The sequence below is a fragment of the Oryx dammah genome, unplaced genomic scaffold, assembly GCF_014754425.2.
Source record: "Oryx dammah isolate SB20612 unplaced genomic scaffold, SCBI_Odam_1.1 HiC_scaffold_23, whole genome shotgun sequence".
Taxonomy (NCBI): Eukaryota; Metazoa; Chordata; class Mammalia; order Artiodactyla; family Bovidae; genus Oryx; species Oryx dammah.
In genome coordinates this window covers 78,358,643-78,381,361 of record NW_024070207.1, presented here as the reverse complement: position 1 = coordinate 78,381,361, position 22,719 = coordinate 78,358,643, and the positions used below count along the sequence as shown (strand labels likewise).

At 41.4% G+C, this 22,719-nt stretch overlaps 1 protein-coding gene across 1 annotated transcript in view; it reads left to right on the top strand.

Annotated features, from left to right (window-relative positions):
• ZNF41 (zinc finger protein 41) overlaps positions 1–22,719 on the top strand; it is a 41,183-nt gene that overhangs the window by 4,281 nt on the left and 14,183 nt on the right. The window contains 1 exon segment of the mRNA XM_040265826.1: positions 12,186–12,420. Coding sequence (XP_040121760.1) covers positions 12,349–12,420 — 72 coding nt within the window. The 5' untranslated portion in view covers positions 12,186–12,348.

Genomic DNA, 22,719 nt, shown 5'->3' with positions numbered 1-22,719 from the left:
TTTTATTTCTATTTCCCTAATGAATATTGAGAATCTTTTGATGTGTGCAATGGACTGCATGTTTATGTGCCCCCTCCCACCCAAATTCACGCCTTGAAACCCTAAATCCCAGTGTGATAGTATTAAGAGGTAAGGCCTTTGGGAGGTGATTAGGTCATGAGGGCAGAAAGTGAAAGTGAAAGTGAAGTCGCTCAGTTGTGTCCGACTCTTCGAGACCCCATGGACTATATCCTACCAGGCTCCTCTGTCCATGGAATTTTCCAGGCAAGAGTATTGGAGTGGGTTGCCATTTCCTTCTCCAGGGGATCTTCCCGATGTAGGGATTGAACCCGGGTCTCCCGCACTGCAGACAGACGCTTTACCCTCTGAGCCACCAGGGAAGTCCATGAATGGGATTAGTGTCCTTATAAAAGAAACCTCAGAGAGCTCCTTTCCACCTTTTGCCATGTGAAGACACAAGAAGATGGCTGTCTATGAATCAGGAAGCAAGTTCTCACCAGACACCAAATCTGCTGACACTTGAGCTTGGATTTCCCAGCCTCCAGAATTGTAAGAAATAAATATTTGTTGTTTAAGCTAATATTCTCTAAGTAAAGTGATGGTGAGTGGGATTGCTGGGTCATATGGTAGTTCTATTTTTAGCTTTTTGAGAAACCTCTATACTGTTTTCCACAGTGGCTGTACCAATTTACATTCCCATCACAGTGCACAAGGGTTCCCTTTTCTCCACATCCTTGCCAACATTTGTTATTTGTAGGCTTTTTGATAATAGCCGTTCTGACAGGTGTGTGGTGATATCTCATTGTGGTTTTGATTTGAATTTCCCTGATGACTAATGATGCTGAGCATCTTTTCATGTGCCTGTTGACCATCTTCATTTCTTCTTTGGAAAAATGTCTATTTAGTTCTGCCCATTTTTTCTGTGTGTTTTTAATTGGAAGGTAATTACTTAATAGTGTTGTGTTGGTTTCTGCTGTACAACAATGTGAATTAGCCATAATCGTGCATATATATTACCCCTTCCCTCTTGAGCCTCCTCCACTGGATCCCACCCCTCTAGATCTTCACAGAGCACCCAGCTGGGCTCTCTGTGTTATAAAGCAGCTTCCCACTAGCTAGCTATATACACGTGGTAGTGTATATATGTCAGTGCTACTCTCTCGATTTGTCCTGTCCTCTCCTCCCCGCACTGTGTCCACAGGTCTGTTCTTTATATCTGCGTTTCCATTCAATAAGATATATTAAGAGAGAGAGGCCACATTTACCTAACTTTTGTCCCAGTATATTGTTATAGTTGTTCTATTTTATTATTAGTTGTTGTTAATCTCTTATTGTACCCAAATTGTAAATTAATTTTATCATAGGTATGCATGTGTATAAGAGATACAGCATATATAGGGTTTGGTACTATACACAGTATCATTTCTGCCCATTTTTTAATTGGGTTGTTTGTTTTTTGATATTGAGTTGTATGAGCTGTTTATATATAATATGTTGGATATTTCTTATCAGTCATATCATTTGCAAATGTTTCCTCCCATTCAGTAGGTTGTCTTTTCATTTTGTCAATTGTTTCTTTTGCTTACAAAAGCTTTGAACAATTTTTTGAACATTGACATTGAACATCATTTAAACATTTTTTAATTGAAATATATTTTGAGATAACTGTGGATTCACATGCAGTAAAAAAAAAATAATGCAAAGTGATCCCTTGTGCACTTTGCTCAGTTTCCTCCAGTTGTGACATTTTACAAAATTAAAGTATAATATATCAACCAGAATTTTGATCCTAATACAATTCAACCATCTTCGTCAGATTTCCTCAGTCTTACTCATACATATATGTGTGTACTAAGTTTCATACAATTTTATCACCTGTGAAGCTTTGTGTATCCATCACCATAGTCAAAATACTGAATGGTTCCAATATCACAGTGATCCCTAGCCTTGCACTTTTATAACCACACTGTTCACCTCTTGTCTCTACTAACCCTTGGAAACCACTGATCTGTTCTCCATGTCTAAAATTTTGTCACTTCAAAATTGTTATATTGATCAAATCATATAGTATATAAACTTTAATTTTTTCAGCAAGGTAGGAGAGATCCAGTTATTCTGCATCCTCACCAGCATTTTGCATTGTCAGTATTTATTTTAGCTATTCTGATATATGTGTAGTGATATGTCATTGTAGTTTTCATTTGCATTTCCCTGGTAGATAATAGGGGAACTATTTCATATGCTTATTTGCCATCTATGTATCCTCTTTGGCGAAATGTCTGTTAGTATTTTCTAATTGAATTGTTTGGATGATTTTACTGTTGAGTTTTGAGAGTGTTTTATATATTCTACATACCAGTCTTTTGTCAGATATGTTATCTTCACGTATTGTTCACAGTAGCTTGTCTTTTCATTCTCTTCATCTTTCCCATCCTCTGGTCTTTTTCAGAGCAAAGGTTTTTAAATTTTTGACAAGATCCAGTTTATCAGTGTTTCCTTTTATGGATTATGCTTTTGGTGTCCAATCTAAAAACTTTGCCATTCTCTGATTCTCTGACACCAACTGAATGTCCAACAACTCAATTTTTTAAACTTAGTTATTTTAATTGGAAGCTTATTACTTTACAATATTATAGTGGTTTTGCCATACATTGACATGAGTCAGCCATGGATATACATGTGTTCCCCATCCTGAGCCCCCACCCCCACACCCCTCCCCATCCTATCCCTCTGGGTCATCCCAGTGCACCAGCCCTGAGCACCCTGTCTCATGCATCGAACCTGAACTGGCGATCTGTTTCATGTATGATAATATACATGTTTCAATGCTATTCTCTCAAATCATCCTGCCCTTGCCTTCTCCCACAGAGTCCAAAAGACTGTTCTATACATGTGTCTCTTTTGCTGTCTCGCATATAGGGTTATCGTTACCATCTTTCTATTTTGACACTGCCTACCAGTATTCTTGCCAGGGAAATCCCATGGGTAGAGAAGCCTGGTGGGCTAAGTCCATAGGGTCTCAGAGTCAAACATGACTTAGCAACTAAACAACAGCCATCTGGAGTTAGCATCAGATCCCATAAATTAAAGGGCTCAATCCCACTGCCTCCACTTCAGATGCCAATCACTGCAAGTCCCAGGCCACCCATACTTCTGATTTACTGGCTATAAATTGGGAGTTCCCAGGACCTCTTCCTCAGGTTTAGTAATTGCTAGAATAGCTCAGATATCAAGAAAACACTGTTTACCAGTTTATTATAAAGATACAACTCAGGAACAGCCAGATGGAAGGGATCCACAGGGCAACTTACGAGGGGAGAGGTACAGAGCTTTCATGCCCTCTCTGGACATGCCTTCCTCACAGAATATCTATATTCAACCTGGAAGATTGCTCTGGATATACAATTGTTCTAGCACCATTGAGTTGTTTTACATGTTTGTAAAAAAAAAAAATCAGTTGGTCATACTTATGTGGGGCTATTTCTGGATCCTCTATTCTGTTCCATTGATATGTGTCTGTCCCAAATCAGTTTTGATTAATATATCCATGTAGTAAACTTTTAATATTTATTAGGGTGATTCTCCCACTTTATTCTTCTTTGTTAAGACTGGTTTATCTCTGGGTCCACTGGACTCTGAAGTCTACTGCAGAAGGTGTGGGTTCAATTCCTGGTTGAGGAACTAAGATCCTGCTTGTCACATGGCATGGCCAAAAAAAAAAAAAAGACTGGTTTAGCTATTCTAGGGGTCTTGTCTTTCCATATAAATTTTAGAATATGCTTGTCTGTGAGTGCTGAACATATTCTCATGTGCTTATTTGCCTGCCACATATTCTCTTTGGTGAAATGTCTCTTCATGTCTTTTGTCCATTTAGTTCTTTATATGTTATAAATATTAGTCTTTTGTCAAATAAGGGGTTTGTGAATATTTTCTCTCAGTATGCAGCTTGTCATTTCATCCTCTTAAGAGTGTCTTTTGCAGAGCTACAATTTTTAATTTTGATAAACTTATCTATTTTTTTCTTTTTTAAAAATCATGTTTTTGGTGTCATACTAAGAACTCTTCACTAAGCCCTGAGTCCTGACAATTTTCTCTTCTGTTTCCTTCCAACAGTTTTACATTTTACACAGAAATCTATGATCCATTTTGGGTTAATTTTTTATGCATTCTCATGCTCAATTGCTGCAGTCATATCTGACCAACTCTTTGCAACCCTATGGACTGTAGCCCACCAGGCTCTTCTGTCCATGGGATTCTCCAGACAAGAATACTGGAGTGGATTGCCATGCCATCCTTCAAGGGATCTTCCCTACCCAGGGATCGAACCAGCATCTCCTGCATTGCAGGCAGATTCTTCACTGCTGAGCCACTATGGAAACCCCAGTGTAACAATTAGAATGAGATTAATTTGGGTTTATTTTTTTTGTTTTGTTTATGTCTTGTTGTTGTTTTTTTTTGCTTGTGAATATTCAATTACTCTAGCACCATTTGTTGAAAAGATATTCAATTGTTTTTGTACCTTTGTAAAAAAATTTACATGACTATATTTGTAGGAGGCGATATCTGTGTCCTCTGTTCTGTTCCATGTGCTTCGCTCAAGCAGCTGTGAGGAGATACCCCACGCCCAAGATCAGAGAAACCTCAGCAAGATGGTAGGCGCTGGAGCAGCGGGAAAATGGCTGTCTGAGAAGGCCTTACAAATAACTGTGAAAAGAAGAGAAGCAAAAAGCAAAGGAGGAAAGGAAAGATATACCCATTTGAATGCAGAGTTCCAAAGAATAGCAAGGAGAGATAAGAAAGCCTTGCTCAGTGATCAGTGCAAAGAAATAGAGGAAAACAATAGAATGGGAAAGACTAGAGATCTCTTCAAGAAAATTAGAGATACCAAGGGAACATTTCATGCAGAAATGGGCACAATAAAAGACAGAAATGGTATGGACTTAACAGAAGCAGAAGAAATTAAGAAGAAGTGGCAAGAATACACAGAAGAACTGTACAAAAAAGATCTTCATGACCCAGATAATCACGATGGTGTGATCACTCACCTAGAGCCAGATATCCTGGAATGCAAAGTCAACTGGGCCTTGGGAAGCATCACTATGAACGAAGCTAGTGGAGGTGATGGAATTCCAGTGGAGCTATTTCAAATCCTAAAAGATGATGCTGTGAAAGTGCTGCACACAATATGCCAGCAAATTTGGTAAACTCATCTGTGGCCACAGTCCTGAAAAAGGTCAGTTTTCATTCCAATCCCAAAGAAAGGCAATGCCAAAGAATCCTCAAACTATTGCACAATTGCACTCATTTCACACACTTGTAAAGTAATGCTCAAAATTCTCCAAGCCAAGCTTCAACAGTATGTGAACCAGGAACTTCCAGATGTTCAAGCTGGATTTAGAAAAGGCAGAGGAACCAGAGATCAAATTGCCAACATCCGCTGGATCATCAAAAAAGCAAGAAAGTTCCAGAAAAACATCTGCTTCATTGACTATGCCAAAGCCTTTGACTGTGTGGATCATCACAAACTGTAGAAAATTCTTAAAGAGATGGGAATACCAGACTACCTGACCTGCCTCTTGAGAAATCTGTATGCAGCACAGGAAGCAACAGGTAGAACTGGACATGGAACAACAGACTGGTACCAAATAGGGAAAGGAGTACATCAGGGCTGTATACTGTCACCCTGCTTATTTAACTTTTATGCAAAGTACATCATGAGAAATGCTGGACTGGAAGAAGCACAAGCTGGAATCAAGATTTCTGGGAGAAATATCAATAACCTCAGTTATACAGATGATACCACCCTTATGGCAGAAAGTGAAGAAAAACTAAAGAGCCTCTTGATGAAAGTGAAAGAGAAGAATGAAAAAGTTGGCTTATAGCTCAACATTCAGAAAACTAAGATCATGGCATCGGGTCCCATCACTTCATGACAAATAGATGGGGAAACAGTGACAGACTTTATTCTTTTGGGTTCCAAAATCACTGCATATGGTGACTGAAACCATGAAATTAAAAGACGCTTACTCCTTGAAAGAAAAGTTATGACCAACATAGACAACATATCAAAAAGCAGAGACATTACTTTGCCAACAAAGGTCCGTCTAGTCAAAGCTATGGTTTTTCCAGTAGTCATGTATGGATGTGAGAGTTGGACTATAAAGAAAGCTGAGTGCTGAAGATTTGATACTTTTGAACTGTGGTGTTGGAGAAGACTCTTGAGGCCCCTTGGACTCTAACCAGTCCATCCTAAAGGAAATCAGTCCTGAATATTCATTGGAAGGACTGATGCTAAAGCTGAAACTCCAATACTTTGGCCACCTGATGGGAAGAACTGACTCACTGGAAAAGACCCTGATCCTGGGAAAGATTGAAGGTGGGAGGAGAAGGGGACAACAGAGAATGAGATGATTGGATGGCATCACTGACTCAATGGACATGAGTTTGAGCAAACTCTGGGAGTTGGTGATGGACAGGGAGGCCTGGCATGCTGCAGTCCATGAGGTTGCAAAGCGTCAGACACAATGGAGCAACTGAACTGAACTGAACTGAATTGAACTGATTCTGTTCCATTGGTCTGTGTGCCTATCCATTCATCTATACCCCATTGTCTTGATTCCTATGTGTGAGTCCTGTGTTGCTTCAGTCGTATCTGTCTCTTTGCCACCCTATGGAATGTAGCCAGCCAGGCTCCTCTGTCCATAGGATTCTCCATGCAAGAATACTGTAGTGGGTTGCTGTGTCCTCCTCCAGGGGATCAAACCCACGTCTATTAAGTCTTCTGTATTGGCAGTCGGGCACTTTACCACTACTGCCACCCGGGGTAAATAAAAAGTATGAAATGAGGTATGTTGATTTCTCCCACTTGATTCTTTGTCAGAATTGCTTTAACTGTTCTCTATTGTATATCCTTTGTCTTTTCACACAGAGTTTAGAATAAGTTTGCCTATATCTACAAAAAATTCTTGCTGAGATTTTGGTAGAAATTGTATTAAATCTGGAGAATTGGTATTTTTACCATGCCATAGACACAGTATCTATACATTTACTTAGATCTTTGTTGATTTGCCTCGTCAGCGTTTTATAGTTTTCAGCATTTGTTGTTGTTTTTGTTCAGTCACTAAGTTGTGTCCGACTGTTTGTGATCCCATGGACTGTAGCGCCAGGCTCCTCTGTTCTGCACTATCTCCCGGAGTTTGCTCAAGTTCATGTCCATTGAGTCGGTGATGCTATCTAACCATCTCATCCTCTGCCAACCCATTCTCCTTTTGCTTTTAGTCTTTCCAAACATCAGGGTCTTTTCCAATGAATCGGCTGTTTGCATCAGGTGACCAAAGTATTGGAGCTTCTGCTTCAGCATCAATCCTTCCAATGAATATTTCAGGATTGATTTCCTTTAGGATTTACTGGTTTGATCTCCTTGCAGTCCAAGGGACTCTCAAGAGTCTTTTCCATCACCACAGTTTGAAAGCATCAATTCTTCAGCACTCAGCCTTCTTTATGGTCCAACTCTCACATCTGTTGGAGAAGGAAATAGCAACCCACTCCAGTACTCTTGCCTGGAAAATCTCATGGATGGAAGAGCCTGGTAGGCTACGGTCCATGGGGTTGCAAAGAGTCAGACACAACTGAGCGACTTCACTTTTGCTTTCTCACATCCATACATGAATACTGGTTGTATAACATAATGATTAAGAGAACAGGCTCTGGAGTAAGACTTAGAATCTGTGTGACCTTGGATAGGTTATTTAAAAATTTTTCCACTTAATAATAATGAAGTGAAAGTCATTCAGTTGTGTCCGACTTTTTGTGACTCCATGGACTATACAGTCTGTGGAACTCTCCAGGCCAAAGTACTACAGTGGGTAGCCTTTCCCTTCTCCAGGGGATCTTTCCAACCCAGAGATGGAACCCAGGTCTCCTGCATTGCAGGCAGATTCTTTACCAGCTAAGCCACAAAGTAACAGTGTTATTTGTTCCAAATGCCCAATTACATTATTTTTCTTTACTCAGTTATAAGTATATATCAATTGCAATAATCATTTCTCAAAAGTGCATTCCTCCAATTTTGAGTTTTCTATTACTATTTACTTTGTAATTGTTTACACTATTCCCTTGAGTATTCTCCTAAGATGCTAATATTGCCATATAATACTGTAAATGTTTGTATGTGTAAAATTGTGTTTTGCTCTGACAGAAGAATGGTATTGAGTGTGAGTGGGTTTTAAATTCTTAAATCTCAGTCCCTTTCTCTCAATAATTTTTAGATGTTTTTTGTATAATATGTTTTTTAATTGTTGCAAATAAGTCTAGTGCCATTGTGATCCCTTTCCATTGTAAATAGCATGTTTCTGCTTGGGACCATTTTTTTACAACTATTCTTTTAATGGAAGCTTTTCATGTGATATTATTTTTATGTATTTATTTATTTTTAAAATTTATTTGGTTGCACTGGGGCTTAGTTGTGGCACCTGATGTCTTCAGTATTAGTTGTAGCATTCAGGATCTTTAGTTGCAGCATGTAAACTCTTAGTTCCAGCATGTGGGATCTAGTTCTTTGACCAGGGATTGAACCCAGGCTCCATGCATTGGGAGCATGGAGTCTTAGTCAATAGACCACCAGAAAAGTACCTCCGGCAGCATTTTAAAGTTTCTTTTTACCCTTTAAATTCAGTGCCTAACCAGATTTGGGGTTGATTTGGTTCCTTTGGGAGTGAAGGATTGCAAGGATTTTTGTGGGGGAGGGTCATGGAGTTAAAGTCCAATAAGATTATCTGGAAAAGGTCAGTTTTCATTCCAATCCCAAAGAAAGGCAATGCCAAAGAATCCTCAAACTACCACACAATTACATTCATCTCACACGTTAGCAAAATAATACTAAAAATCCTCCAAGCCAGGTTTCAACAGTACATGAACCGAGAACTTCCAGTTGTTCGAGCTGGATTTAGAAAAGGCAGAGGAACCAGAGATCAAATTGCCAACATCTGTTCGATCATCGAAAAAGCAAGAGAGTTCCAGAAAAACATCTGCTTCATTGACTATGCCAAAGCCTTTGACTGTGTGGACCACCACAAACTGTGGAAAATTCTTCAAGAGATGGGAATACCAGACCACGTGATCTGCCTCCTGAGAAATCTGTATGCAGGTCAAGAAGCAACAGTTAGTACCTGACATGGAACAGTAGACTGGTTCCAAATTGGGAAAGGAGTACATCAAGGCTGTATAGTGTCACCCTGCTTATTTAACTTAAATGCAGAGTACATCATGAGAAACGCTGGACTGGAAGAAGCACAAGCTGGAATCAAGATTGCCAGGAGAAATATCAGTAACTTCAGATATGCAGATGATGCCACCCTTATGGCAGAAAATGAAGAAGAACTAAAGAGCCTCTTGATGAAAGTGAAAGAGGAGAGTGAAAAAGTTGGCTTAAAGCTCAACATTCAGAAAACGAAGATCATGGCATCTGGTCCCATCACTGCATGGCAAATAGATAGGGAAACAATGGAAACAGTGATAGGCTTTATTTTGGGGGGCTCCAAAATCACTGCAGATGGTGACTGCAGCCATGAAATTAAAAGACACTTGCTCCTTGTGATAGCTTATGGTGAACGATGTCCGATTCGTGATCTCTGAAGAAGAAGATTTAGCTTTGGGACCAGGGACCAGGCTTGATCACTTAAGAGCTTTTGTGTAGCAGAGTTTTATTAAAGTAAGAAAAGGGACAGAGAAAGCTTCTGACATAGACATCAGAAGGGGGACAGAGAATGCCACCCCCTCGCAAGTGTTAACAAGGGAATTATATACTTTTAAATTAATTATTATAACAAATCAAAAGAATGTCTAAAGTCTTTGAAAAATTTACCAGACCCAGTCCCAGAATTTACACTGTAAGATATCAGGATTAGTCAGAAGGTTTTCAGGAAGGAGAAACTGTCCTCAGTCAGGATACACTGCTGTTGTATCCTGACCGAGGACAGTTTCTCAGAGTTTAAACTGAGCTGTTTGTGGTGTAATCATCAGTTTCATACTTAAAGAAAAAAATGTATTATGTGACTAAGACTAAGGAATGTAGAGAAAAAAAGATGTTTGTCCTTTCCTCCTCCTTGAGAATTTCAGAGCCCTATCTCCGCTTTGAGAGCCCCAGGCCCCTTTCTCCTCCTTGGGGACCCCTAGGAGATCTTATCAATCTGCCTAGGAATTGACTCTGTCACTCAAAAAAAAAAGCTATGATCAACCTAGACAGCATGTTAAAAAGCAGAGACATTATTTTGCCAACGAAGGTCCATCTAGTCAAGGCTATGGTTTTTCCAGTAGTCATGTATGGATGTGAGAGTTGGACTATAAAGTAAGCTAAGCACCAAAGAATTGATGCTTTTGAACTGTGGTGTTGGAGAAGACTCTTGAGAGTCCCTTGAACTGCAAGGAGATCCAACCAGTCCATCCTAAAGGGATCAGTCCTGGGTGTTGATCGGAAGGACTGATGCTGAAGCTGAAACTCCAATAACTTTGGCCATCTGATGCGAAGAGCTAACTCATTTGAAAAGACCCTGATGCTGGGAAAGATTGAGGGCAGAGGAGAAGGGGATGACAGAGAATGAGATGGTTGGATGGCATCACCGACTCAATGGACATGGGTTTGGGTGGACTCCGGGAGTTGGTAATGGACAGGGAGGCCTGGTGTGCTGCAGTGCATGGGGTCACAAAGAGTCAGACACGGCTGAGCGACTGAACTGAACTGAACTGAACTGAAGATTATATAATTTGGGGCCTATAGACTGCATTCATTTTGAATCAGTGAGTGATAATCTTGGGAAATCCTTGAAGAAACATAATTAGACATATGTGGGTAAGTAATTGGGACCTCTGTAGAAATTCTTGAGGTTTTATAAGAGTTGGAGATTTGAAGTCATCGATCAGTCCATGAGAGTTATTGATTGGGACACTGAGGTGGTAAAAGATTCATTGCAAGCCTTGGATTTCAGTTCTTTGGGGGTCAGTTTTAGCAACCCTATAGGAGTCATTGATTGGGACCTATGAACACTGGTAATTGCAGGACCTTTGATTTAGTATGTGATGGTCTATTTTGGGGTTTATGAGTGTCACTGACTCTATATATGGGCTGTGAGTTATAGAGTCCTACAGGAAGTCAGGTTGGACCCATTGAACAGATTAATAGTTGATTTTCTATTGAGGTTGTGTTGCCTGTGTTGTTGATTATTTGAAGAGCCTAAGGAAACCAGTTGATGGCACCATTTGGAACACAGTTTTTGTCAAGCAGTGTAGGTTACCAATTTAGGAGCCTGTGCAGACATGTTGACTTTCAGGGCCAGATGGGAATTGGGAGAGAGGGTACAAAGAGTTTATGTTTCCATCTTTGGCAAAAGAGAGTGAGCTCTATAAATTTCCCAGAATGTACACTGAATTATACAAAATACTGGTTTATGCATATGTGATATGGTCACCCTTCAGCCAGAGCACTTTAAAGGCAGCAAGAAATAGAAATAATGTTTGTTGTGATTCTTCCACATATAGAATACCATATGGCCCAGTAGTTAAAGAAAATGTACTTTAGAGTTAGGCAGACCTAGGTTTGAATCCCTGTCCTTCCCCTAATCTAAGTAATCTTGGGGTAATTTTTTTTATATATATAGCTGCACCACGTGGCTTGTGGGATCTTAGTTCCCTGAGCAGGGACAAATTTCTTAATAGCTACAAACAGCTCTGTCTGATGGTAAAGAGAATAATAGGAAAAAGTAATACCTAGTTCATATGATGAGTTTGAAAATTAAATGAAGTACTAACAAAACATTCCTTGCACCTTATAATAACAGCAATATTTAATATCAATGGGATGTGTTTTCCCAGTGCTAAATAAGAGTGAATACTTTTGAAGTATCATGTCATTTAACTCTAATAGCCCTGTGAGATGGGTGTTTACATCCTCAGTTTTAAAGTGAAAAAACTCAGACTAAAGTGACTTCCCTAGATTCTAGCTAGAATGCAGAAGAGCTGGAATTAAAACTCTCATTCATTTTACATGAGTTTTGTCCACATTCTACACAGGTGTTGGTTACTGAACTTTCTCACACTATCCAGTGTTAACTATTCTTTGGTGCCCCCAGGAAATGCTTGTGGGTTGAATGCTGAATGCTGAATGATTGACCACATGGACACTGACTTTCCAGGTTTTTTGAAATCTCTGCGGAGCCCTTGGGTCAGACCCCATAGTGAAGGCTGCAGGATCTTCCTTCCAGCTCCACAAGCTCACACTGAGTCCACCGACCAGCCTGGCCTCAGGGTCTCAAGAAGAGCAGCATTGTGAGCAAGAGAGCCCAAGGGTTGAAGAAGATGCCAGCCAACCAGAGCTATCACCAGTGGTCCCCAGACCTGGCTGCAGAGGGACAAGGCAGCATGTGTGAGGTGAGGAGGGAGAGGGCTTCAGGGGCAGGAGTTCATTCAGTGAGGAGATGGTTCTGACCTGTTGCTAGGGACTTAGGGCGGGGACAGGAGGGGCAAATTGCAGACTTGCTGCCCCTGAAATGAATCACCATCCCCCTGCTGAGGATGAGCACCACGTGGCTGGTGTCCCACATCCAGATCCCTTCCTGTTTCAGTGGAAAATATGATGCAGCTGATGGAGGAAAGGTGGGATGGAAGGTCAGCCGCACAGCCTGAGGGAAGGGGAAGCAGCTCCCTGCAGAGTGTCTGTGGGTAAGATCCAGCTAGAAGTGACCACTGGCCCCAGCCATGGAGACACCATCCCTGATGCCCAGCATAGTCCCTCCACTACCCATTGGCTCTGTGCACACACTCAGCTGATCCTCGGGGATTTGCTGATTCCGCCTCTATCCTGATCTAGGGAGAAAAGTCCCCTTTTTTGGAGCTTAGAGGATGGCAGGGTAGTAGGGTGAGCACAGTCTCTAGGGCCCTTCTAGTTCTTCCTACTCCTCTCAAAGTGGCCTGGGAAGGTACATGACTTGCCCAGGCTCCTGGGGTTTTGAGTGACACCAGTGGACTGGTACCAGGTCTCCTGACTGTGTCCTCCACCCTCACCACACTCCAGCCAAGACCAGCTTTCCCACTAAAAGTTCCCTGGAAATTGTGTAAATAGAGGAAGACAAGGGAGCCAGACCCTGCCCCACAGCTTCCAACTATCCTGAGTCTACTGTCAACTCTGGGGACAGGCTGGTTGTCACAGGGGCTCAAGATCATGTGGTCATTAGAATAACATTAAGCTTTTAAAACTTATTTTGATATTTATTATTTAATAATTTCATTATTTAGAATATGCAGGTAAGTAAACAGAAGAAAATAAAACATTACTTGTAATTTCAGCATTAGTCAAAGTTAACTATTGTTAGCATTTAGCTTATTTCCATAGTTTTTTCCCTTTATATGTGCATGTATGTGGGTATGTGGATATACACATGTGGGGCTGAGAGTATACATACATACCACACCCATATACACAATACAGGTCAAGTTTAAAAATGAAATTGTAGTATTTGGTTGTTTCCTTTTTTAAGTTGGCACTTCAGTATAATTTTCTAGACAGTAAATATTTTTCTTCACATGATACATAACATAAGAGCTTTTTATCCTTTGGATAAACTATCATTTAACCAGTCCACTGTATGTGAACTTAGGGCTTTCGAGGTTTTCTATTGTGATGAAAACTGCTATGGTGAAATTCTTACATTTAAATCTTTTTGCCCAAGTCACTGAAGTTATATTTTGAGTAAAATGTATAGGGACATTGAATGATAAACAAACTGCTGCCTAACAGTAGGGCACTTCCACTCTGGAAAACTGTCCTTGTCTAGTTTCTGCTCCATCAGATCAGTCACAAACCCACGAGTTGGGGGTCACAGCAATGTGGTTCTCCCCAGTCCTTCTGCACATGGCCCTTTGCCCAGCCAATGTGTGGGAATTTCTGGATGAATGATTCTGGTCTCTGCAAAGCACAAGACTCATGTCTTCCTTCCCAACCATAGACTTATTTTTTAATTTAATTTATATTTTTAACACCAAAAACATTTTTGCATTGTGGTATAGCCAATTAACAATGTTGTGATAGTTTCAAGTGAGCAGTGAAGGGACTCAGCCATACATATACATGTATCCATTCTCTCCCAAACCACCCTCCCATCCAGGCTGCCACATAACACTGAGCAGAGTTCCCTGTGATATATAGTAGGTTTTTGTTGCCAACCATAGATTTATGCCCCCTGTTCAAGAAGAAATGGAAATGACAAAGACCCTGGTGAATGTTATTTATTCACGTATTTATTTGTTAAGTTCTTAGTTTTTTTCATTAGATGTCAAGAAGCAGGAAATGGGCAGAGATACCATGGAACCAATAAAAATGTCCCCGGGGGTAAGGAACAGCCAGTTGGGCTAAGAAATAGTGACTGAAGCTGAAAAACATGAAGAGGAGTAAGTAAAAGAAAGAGAGATAGGGAATAGCCCAGGGAACATCTAGAGGGACCATGGTGCACATACTCCAGATAGAAGATAGCCAAGGGGCACAGGAGACAGGTGGGAGAGCAGTGGAAAAACAAGAGCCAGAGGCCAGAGAGCAGCAAAGAGACCAAGAAACAGTAGTCTGAGCTGGAGAAGTGGTAATAGTGGGGAGCACGCAAGAGCCAGAAGGTATGAGAACAATCAGAAAGATTTCAAAATAGGAGGAGAGACCAGGAGATAGAGGAATCAGATAGCAGCCAGAGGGAACAGAGACCAGCCAGAGGGATGAAGAAACAGAAGACCCAGCTAGATGGAAAAAAACAAAAAGGTTTGGTGTGTTGGGTAAGAGCCTGCCAGATAAGCCACTTCAAAGATACCAGGGGTCAGACGGAAAATCTGAGGGGGTGAGGAAAGGCACAGGTACTGGGGGACAGGAAATGGGGAGAAATGGGAAAGACGAGCCTGGGAGTAGGCAGCAGCCAGAGGAAGCTGGTACCAGCTGCTGAAGCTGTAGAACAGGTTGGAGGAGCAGGGAAGTGACAGACCCATGGGACAGTTGGAGAGACAGAAAGGGGCCTCCAAAGCTGAGGAGTAGCCAAGGGCACCAGGGGCAACAAGGAACAGTTGCTGAGGCTAGGGAACAGCAAAGCTGTGCTGGGTGTGCTCTAGAAGTTCTGGGGCCTAACCAGAGGACTAGGGAACAGCACAGTGGGCATCAAAAGTGTATCTGATATTGGATAGTAGCCCGACTTACTAGCGAACTAGAGGAACTAGAGAAAAGCTGAAAGGCATAGTATCCATTCCCAAAGCCAGAGGCCCCATGTAGTGGGTACTGGGGTTAATAGAGAGTTGCAGGAGCCAGGGAACATCCAGGGTTCCAGAGGGATAGGGCAACAGGGGCTTCCTGGGATGTGAGGCTTCAGTGCTAAAACAGGGAAAGTCCTGGGCATACTGGGACAGTTGTTCACCTTGCCCAAAAAACAGTCAAAGGAACCAAAGGTCAGACATAACCCAAATGATGGAGAAGATGAAAGTACAGTGTCACAGAGCACACAGAAGTAGTATACACTGATGATCAAGAGCCTAGACTAGGAGCCGGGTAGACCAGTGCTCCACAGAGTGTGGTCCATGGACCAGACACAGGAGCATCAGATGAGAGCATATTAGAAATGCATTCCAGGACAGCCTAAGGGACAGGAAAGAATTGAGTCTACAGAGAAGTCAGAAGACTCAAAGGGCAGTCAGTCTGTGTCAAGTAGAAGGAATGAGGAAGCCTCATCAAGACCAGGGAGCAGTCAGATGGAATGGGCACAACCATAATGGTACCACAGACTAAGGATCAGCTAGAGGGACAGCTGCCAAAGGGAACACAGGACAGTCAGGGGCACCAGGGATCAGTCGGAAGGAAGAAGAAATAGGAGGCATGGAACAATGAAACAAGGGACCATCAGAGGAAGCAATAAACAGAGGCATCAGGAAAGAGACCAGAGGACACTGGTCTAATGTTTCTAACAAGAAACATTTAGAGGGAACAGTAAACAGGGACCAAGGAAGAGTCAGAATGGGGACCATGCAGAGGAAACAAGAGCCAGTAGAAGGAGCAGGAGAAATCAGGGGACAGGAGTGGGCAGGGTAAGCAGGCAAAGACAGAGGGAGGAGTACACAGAGAACAACTTGATGAGAAGGGAAACAGCCAGAGGGAGCAGGAAAGACCAGGGCACCCCCAGCTAAGTAGGAACATGCAGAGAAGTTGGGTATGTAGCCTTGAGTAAGGGCAGAGTAAACTACATGCACACTTTTTCAGGCAGCCTAGTAAGTGCCCTGAGAACGCGTCTGCTAGGCTGGGATAGGGTTTAGAAGGGCAGGATCATCTCACAGTAGGTGATGGAGAAGTGTGCTGGGGCAGGAGTGAGAGCAGCCCTGAAGCTGGAGGACTGAGCCCCAGCAGGCTGACTGCAGGGTGGGACAGAGCAGATGGCCAGGGACAAAATGGGCAGTGAGTGACGGATCCTGGCAGCATAGCGTGCCCCAGGGCTGAGAGCGCAGAGCGTTCTGGGACACAGATGACCCTGAAGGGAGACACTGCTGTGTGGCTCACTAGTGAGCCATCGGGGGCTTAGCAGGGATCCTCACATAGGATGAGGAAGTCCTTGTAGGGGTTCTGGTGGTGGCAGAGACGGGCCAGAAAACCGTACCTTTTCATTTGTGGCTGGTGAGGCTAGAATCTGGATGGGTCTGTATTAGCAACTTTGTATCCTAATTGCTAGCTCCAAAACCCCCTGTCCATCACATCACATAACCCCTCCCAGCCAGGGTAGAGTCCAAAAAAGTGTCTTATTTTGGTGGGGAAAGGGATGGAAGTGGGGCATCTGTGCCTGGCAAGATCTCTGTACACTTTCCCTTTGTGAATCCAAGGGAGGGAGAGACAGGTGAAGATGGTCTTTCTGTCTGCCAGCTTGGGCTGTCAGAGTTGTTAAAATGTTTCACAACGTTTGAAAAGGAATACATATATGTATATATAATACATACATATATATGAATATATATATATATGTTTGCTGTATACCTGAAACTAACACAACATTGTAAATTAACTATCATTCAATAAAAAAGTTTTTTTAAATGTTTAACAATGCCAAATGGTAGAATATTTTAATTTTTCCACACTAGTTGGCAAGTAGCCACCCCTCCCCCACATCTGAGGCTCCTCCCCTGTGTCACCTACACACCTCCCAGTCTGTCCTGGCTCGGGTCACAGGCAAGAGAACAAGAATCAGGAGGGTGGGCAGGCAGAATGAGAGCTTCCCTCCAGCCTGACCCTGGGACTTCCCCTGGCTAAGTGCCCTTGGGCAGTGAGAGAGAGCAGGTGAGGTTGTGGCTAGAGGCTCCAGTGGATTTCCTCCTCTTGGCCACCTTCGAGGCTGTGCTCGGGAGAACTGGTGGGTGGAGAAGTGCTGGGCATGGCTCAGTGCTTGTGGATCTGCCTCTGGAGCTGCTGGTGGTGGAGCAGGTACTGTGAGTTCTGTGCCTGCTCTCTGTCCCTGCGCACTTACTAATAAGGGCCCCCAAAGAACAAAGGATCTTTCAATTTCCTCATAGCTGAATCACTAGATCTTGTCTTGATACTTAGTGCATTTTCTGTCCTGTTTAGGAAATCCTTGCCTTAAACGAATGTTCACCTATGTTTTCTCCTGAGTTTTAAAGCATTGATCATTTTGAAACTTGATTCTTTTGCCTTTCACCCCAAATCACTGTTAACATTTTGTCACATTTGCTTTCTCTTCTCAATTTATGTATTTATGTGTATGATGTTGTTCAGTCACTAAGTTGTGTCTGACTCTTTGTGACCCCATGAACGCGAAGGCTCCTCTGTCCACTATCTCCTGTAGTTTGCTCAGATTCATGTCCATTGAGTCAGTGATGCTATCTAACCATCTCATCCTCTGTAACCCCCTTCTACTTTTGCCTTCAATCTTTCCCAGCATCAGAGTCTTTTCCAGTGAGTCTGCTCTTCACATCAGGTGTCCAAAATACTGGAGCTTCAGCTTAGACATCAGCCCTTCCAATGAATATTCAGGGTTGATTTCCTTTAGGATTGATTTATCTCCTTGTAGTCCAAGGGATCTCAAGAATCTTCTCCAGCACCACAGTTTGAAAGCATCAATTCTCTACTAACATACCATTTGTAAATAGTTTCCCCAATTGTCACAATATGTCCTTTTTGGCATTTCTGCCCGATTTAGGATCCAATCCAGGCACATGTATTGTGTTTAGTTCTCATGTCCCTTTAGCCTTTCTGAAAGAGTTCTAGCCCTTCCTTGACTTTCATGACACTGATCATTTGGAAGAATGTCCCTCATTTTGGGTTTGTTTCTTGCTTCCTCATAATTAGATTCAGGTTATTCATTTTTGTCAGGAATATCACAGAAATGATGCTGTTGTCTCAGTGTGTCATATTAGCAAGCATTCAATATTAATTTGTCCTTTATTGATAATGTTAACTTTGATCACCTGACTAAGATGTTGCCTGTCAGGTATTAAATAAGTTACTGTCTTTCTCTTTGTAATTAATAACTATTGGGTTGGCCCGAAAGTTCATTCAAGTTTTTCTGTAACCTTTTGTGGAAAACCCTGAATGAACTTTTTGGCCAACCCAAAATTTTGTGGGAAAATACTTTGGGACTATGTGAATATCCTACTTCTCATGCTTTTGTCCATTGATTATAGCATCAAGCAACAATTCTTGCCTGTAGCAATTAATAACTGTGCTATTTTCCTAATGTTGTTTTTCTGATTCCATCATTTCTTCTATATTGATTAGTTGGCAGTCTCATATAAGTAAAAACATTCCTTGCTCTGAGTGCTGAAAGGACCATTTGCCAGGCACAATGAGCGCACCTTGATTTATCATTTGTCACTAATAGGAACTAGAACTTCTTGGAGAAATGACCTACTCCAGGGTTAGAACAAAGAAAAGTACAAAATGATTATAGAAGAACTCATTATGCTGGGAAGTAATGAAGCACTCAAATGATGGGAACATGTCAGAATGACACAGGAGCCACTTTTAAGGAGCTCCCTCTGGTCAAATCTGGGACAATTTGAGTAGCAAAAGAAATCATAATAGTAATAGATTATTATCTACTGAATAAAGTAGAAAGTGACCAGTCCCTATGGAGAACAGTGTGGAAATTCCTTAAAAAACTGGAAATAGAATTGCCTTATGACCTAGCAATCCCACTGCTGGGCATACACACCGAGGAAACCAGAATTGAAAGAGACACGTGTACCCCAATGTTCACTGCAGCCCTGTTTATAATAGCCAGGACATGGAAGCAACCTAGATGTCCATCAGCAGATGCATGGATAAGAAAGCAGTGGTACATATACACAATGGAGTATTACTCAGCCATTAAAAAGAATACATTTGAATCAGTTCTAATGAGGTGGATGAAACTGGAGCCGATTATACAGAGTGAAGTAAGCCAGGAAAAAAAAAAAAAACAACACCCATACAGTATACTAAGGCATATATATGGAATTTAGAAAGATGGTAATGATAACCCTGTATGCTAGACAGCAAAAGAGACAGAGATGTATAGAACAGTCTTTTGGACTCTGTGGGAGAGGGCGAGGGTGGGGTGATTTGGGAGAATAGCATTGAAACATGTATAATATCATATAAGACACGAATCGCCAGTCCAGGTTTGATGCATGATACTGGATGCTTGGGGCTGGTGCACTGAGATGACCCAGAGGGATGGTACGGGGAGGGAGGAGGGAGGGGGGTTCAGGATGGGGAACACATGTATACCTGTGGCAGATTCATGTTGGTGTATGGCAAAACCAATACAATATTGTACAGTAACTAACCTCCAATTAAAATAAATAAATTTATATTAAAAAAAAAGAAAGTGACCAGTCCCTATAATAGGTAGGTAGGTACACAGGTAGGCAGATAAACAGGAAAGAAGTGAATGCTCCTTTTGTTTTTTTTGTTTGTTTGTTTTTGTTTTTGGCTGTGCTGCACAACCTGCAGGATCTCAGTTCTCTGACCAGGGATTGAACCCGGGCCACAGCAGTGAAAGCCTGGAATCCTAACCATTAGACCACGAGGGAACCCCTGTGAAGGCTCCTTTGTAATAACATCTTGATCTTTTTTGCTGTGCCCCTACTCCAGTCTTTCTGAGGATAATTTAGTAGTTTGTTAAAACTTTCTATTTGGAAATAATTATAAATTTACAGGAAGTTGTGAAGATGGTACAGAGAGGTCTCATGTAACCCTTTACCCAGTTTCTCCCAATGGTTACATCCTGTGTCACTAGAGTACAATTATCACAAGCAAGAAATTGACATTTCTGCAGTGTGCTTGTTATTCTCTGCCATTTTACACATGTGTAGATTCCTGTATAATAATTACAGAATTATTCCATCACTGTATAGGTCTCTACTGGTGTTGACATTTTATCAGAGTGAAGTGTAGAAAACTTAGTTCCCTTTTAAGTCCCTTTACCCTCACCTGTTACTGTTTTCTAAAGCAGCCACACTAGTTTACATTCCCACCAGCAGTGTGTGAAGTTTTCAATTTCTCCACATCCTCACCAGCACTTGTTATTATCTGAGTTTTTGGATCTAGCCATCCTAGTGAGTATGAGGTAGTATCTCATTGTAGTTTTGATTTGCGTTTCCTTGATAATTAATGATGCTAAGCATCTTTTCATGTATTTATTTGCCATGATATTTCACTTCTTAAGGATAATTTTGCCAGGTATGAAACTCAAAGTGGACAGTTCTTTTCTTTCAGCACTTGAAAAATGTTGTGCCACCTCTCTCTACCATGGTTTCAGATGCTGTCAATGTATTTTTCCCCTACAGGTAAGGTATCATTTCTCTCTTGCTGACTTCAAGATTCTTTCTATGTCTTTAAGTTTTCTGAAGTTTGACTATAATGTGTCTTGGTATAATTTCTTTGGCTTATCCTTTTGGGGTTTGCTCAGCATCTTGAAACTCTGTTTATATCTTTTACAAAATTTGAGAAATTTTCAGCTATAATTTTTTCAAAGATTTTTCAGCCCCATACTTTCTCCTCTTCCCGGGACTCTGATGACATGAATGCCAGATCTTTTTTTATAGTCTCAGATTTCCCTGAGGCTCTGCTCATATTTTCCCATCAATTTTCTTTTTGTTCTTCAGATTGGATCATTTCTATTGTTTTATCAAGTTCTCTAATTCTTTCCTCTGTCCTCTCCATTCTGCTGTTGAGCTCATCCATTGAGTATTAAAATTTTAGTTATATTTTTCAGTTCTAAAATTTTCATCCTGTTCTTCTTTATATCCTTTTTTATTATGACACTATTTTTGCATTTAAATACATTGAAGCATTTTTATGGTGGCCACTTTACAATTGTTGATAACTCTAACATCTGTGTCATCTCAGCCTTTTCTCATTCCAGTTGAGATTTTCCTGTTTCTTCACATGATGCCTGATTTTCAGTTATGTCCTGTATATTTTGGGAACTCTGAGATTCTGGATACTATTTAAATCCTATTTTTTAGCAAGCTCCCTCCAATGCTGTTCTACGAAAAAAAAAAAAAAAAAGGAGAATCTCCTTTTTACTGCCAGATGGAGGTGGAAGTTCAGGTCCCTACTTGGCCTCCTTTGACACCCCAGAGAGGACAAGCATCTTGCTGCTGCTGGGTGGATGTGGAATTTCATGCTCCGCACCAGACTATCTCTTTCACCATCCTGGTGGGGAGACAAAAAAGGCACCTCATTACTGGGTTGGGGATAGAAGTTCAGGACCCCCCCCAAATTTACAGTGGCCTAAATTTACACTGTCAGGGAGGGGCCTCATTATTCCCAGGCAGGGATGAAAACCAGGACTCCCTGTTTAGCCTTTACTGATGGGAATGGGGATGGGGCAGTAATTATCTAAATTTTTCTCCCTTGTTACATTGCCCCTTTCCTGGTACCTTGGCTAGAGAGAGCAGACTTTCTTGAGGCTGTTTTTTATCTGCACCATTTGGCATTCTGGATTGCCAAATTCTCCATCACCAAGTCCAAGATACATGGAACAAAAAGAAAACTCAGGGAAATCACCACTGTGTCACTCCTCAGGTTCCAAGGTCTCTAGCCAAGTCTCTCCAACTGACAGTCTTCTTTGTTTAACATGTAATGTCCAGAGATCATAGCTGTACTTAGTACCAGAAATAGGGAGAATTCTGTCTATTCCATTTTGGACCCATTGGTAATTTTTAACTTATTTTTTAAATAAGTAATACATTCACATGGTTCTCTCCCCCAATCCTACAGATCTCCTAACCAAAAAACCAGTCTTGATTAGTTGGTGGGCGTGTGGTGTATGCTTAGAGATTATGCAGGTAAAAGCAACTAAGAAAATATCCTTGATATTTTCCCACAAAGAAAGTAGATACTATTAGGTTACTGTTAACTTAAAACTTTTTATCATGAAATATTACATACATTTTGAATAATGCTGCTGTAAATACTCTTGGATGTGCCTCTTGTTGCACATGGGCAAATATTCCAATTGAGCATATTTCCATGGATGGAATCACTGTGTCCTTGTGTATGCATGCTTCAACATTACCAGGTGAAGCCAAAATGCTTTCCAATGTGGTCATACCAGTATATGCCTCCATCACTTTGCCCCTCCTCACTTCTCTCTCCCCACCAGTAACCACTTGTTTGTTCTCTATGTTTGTGTGCCTGTTTCTGTTTTTGTTATATTCACT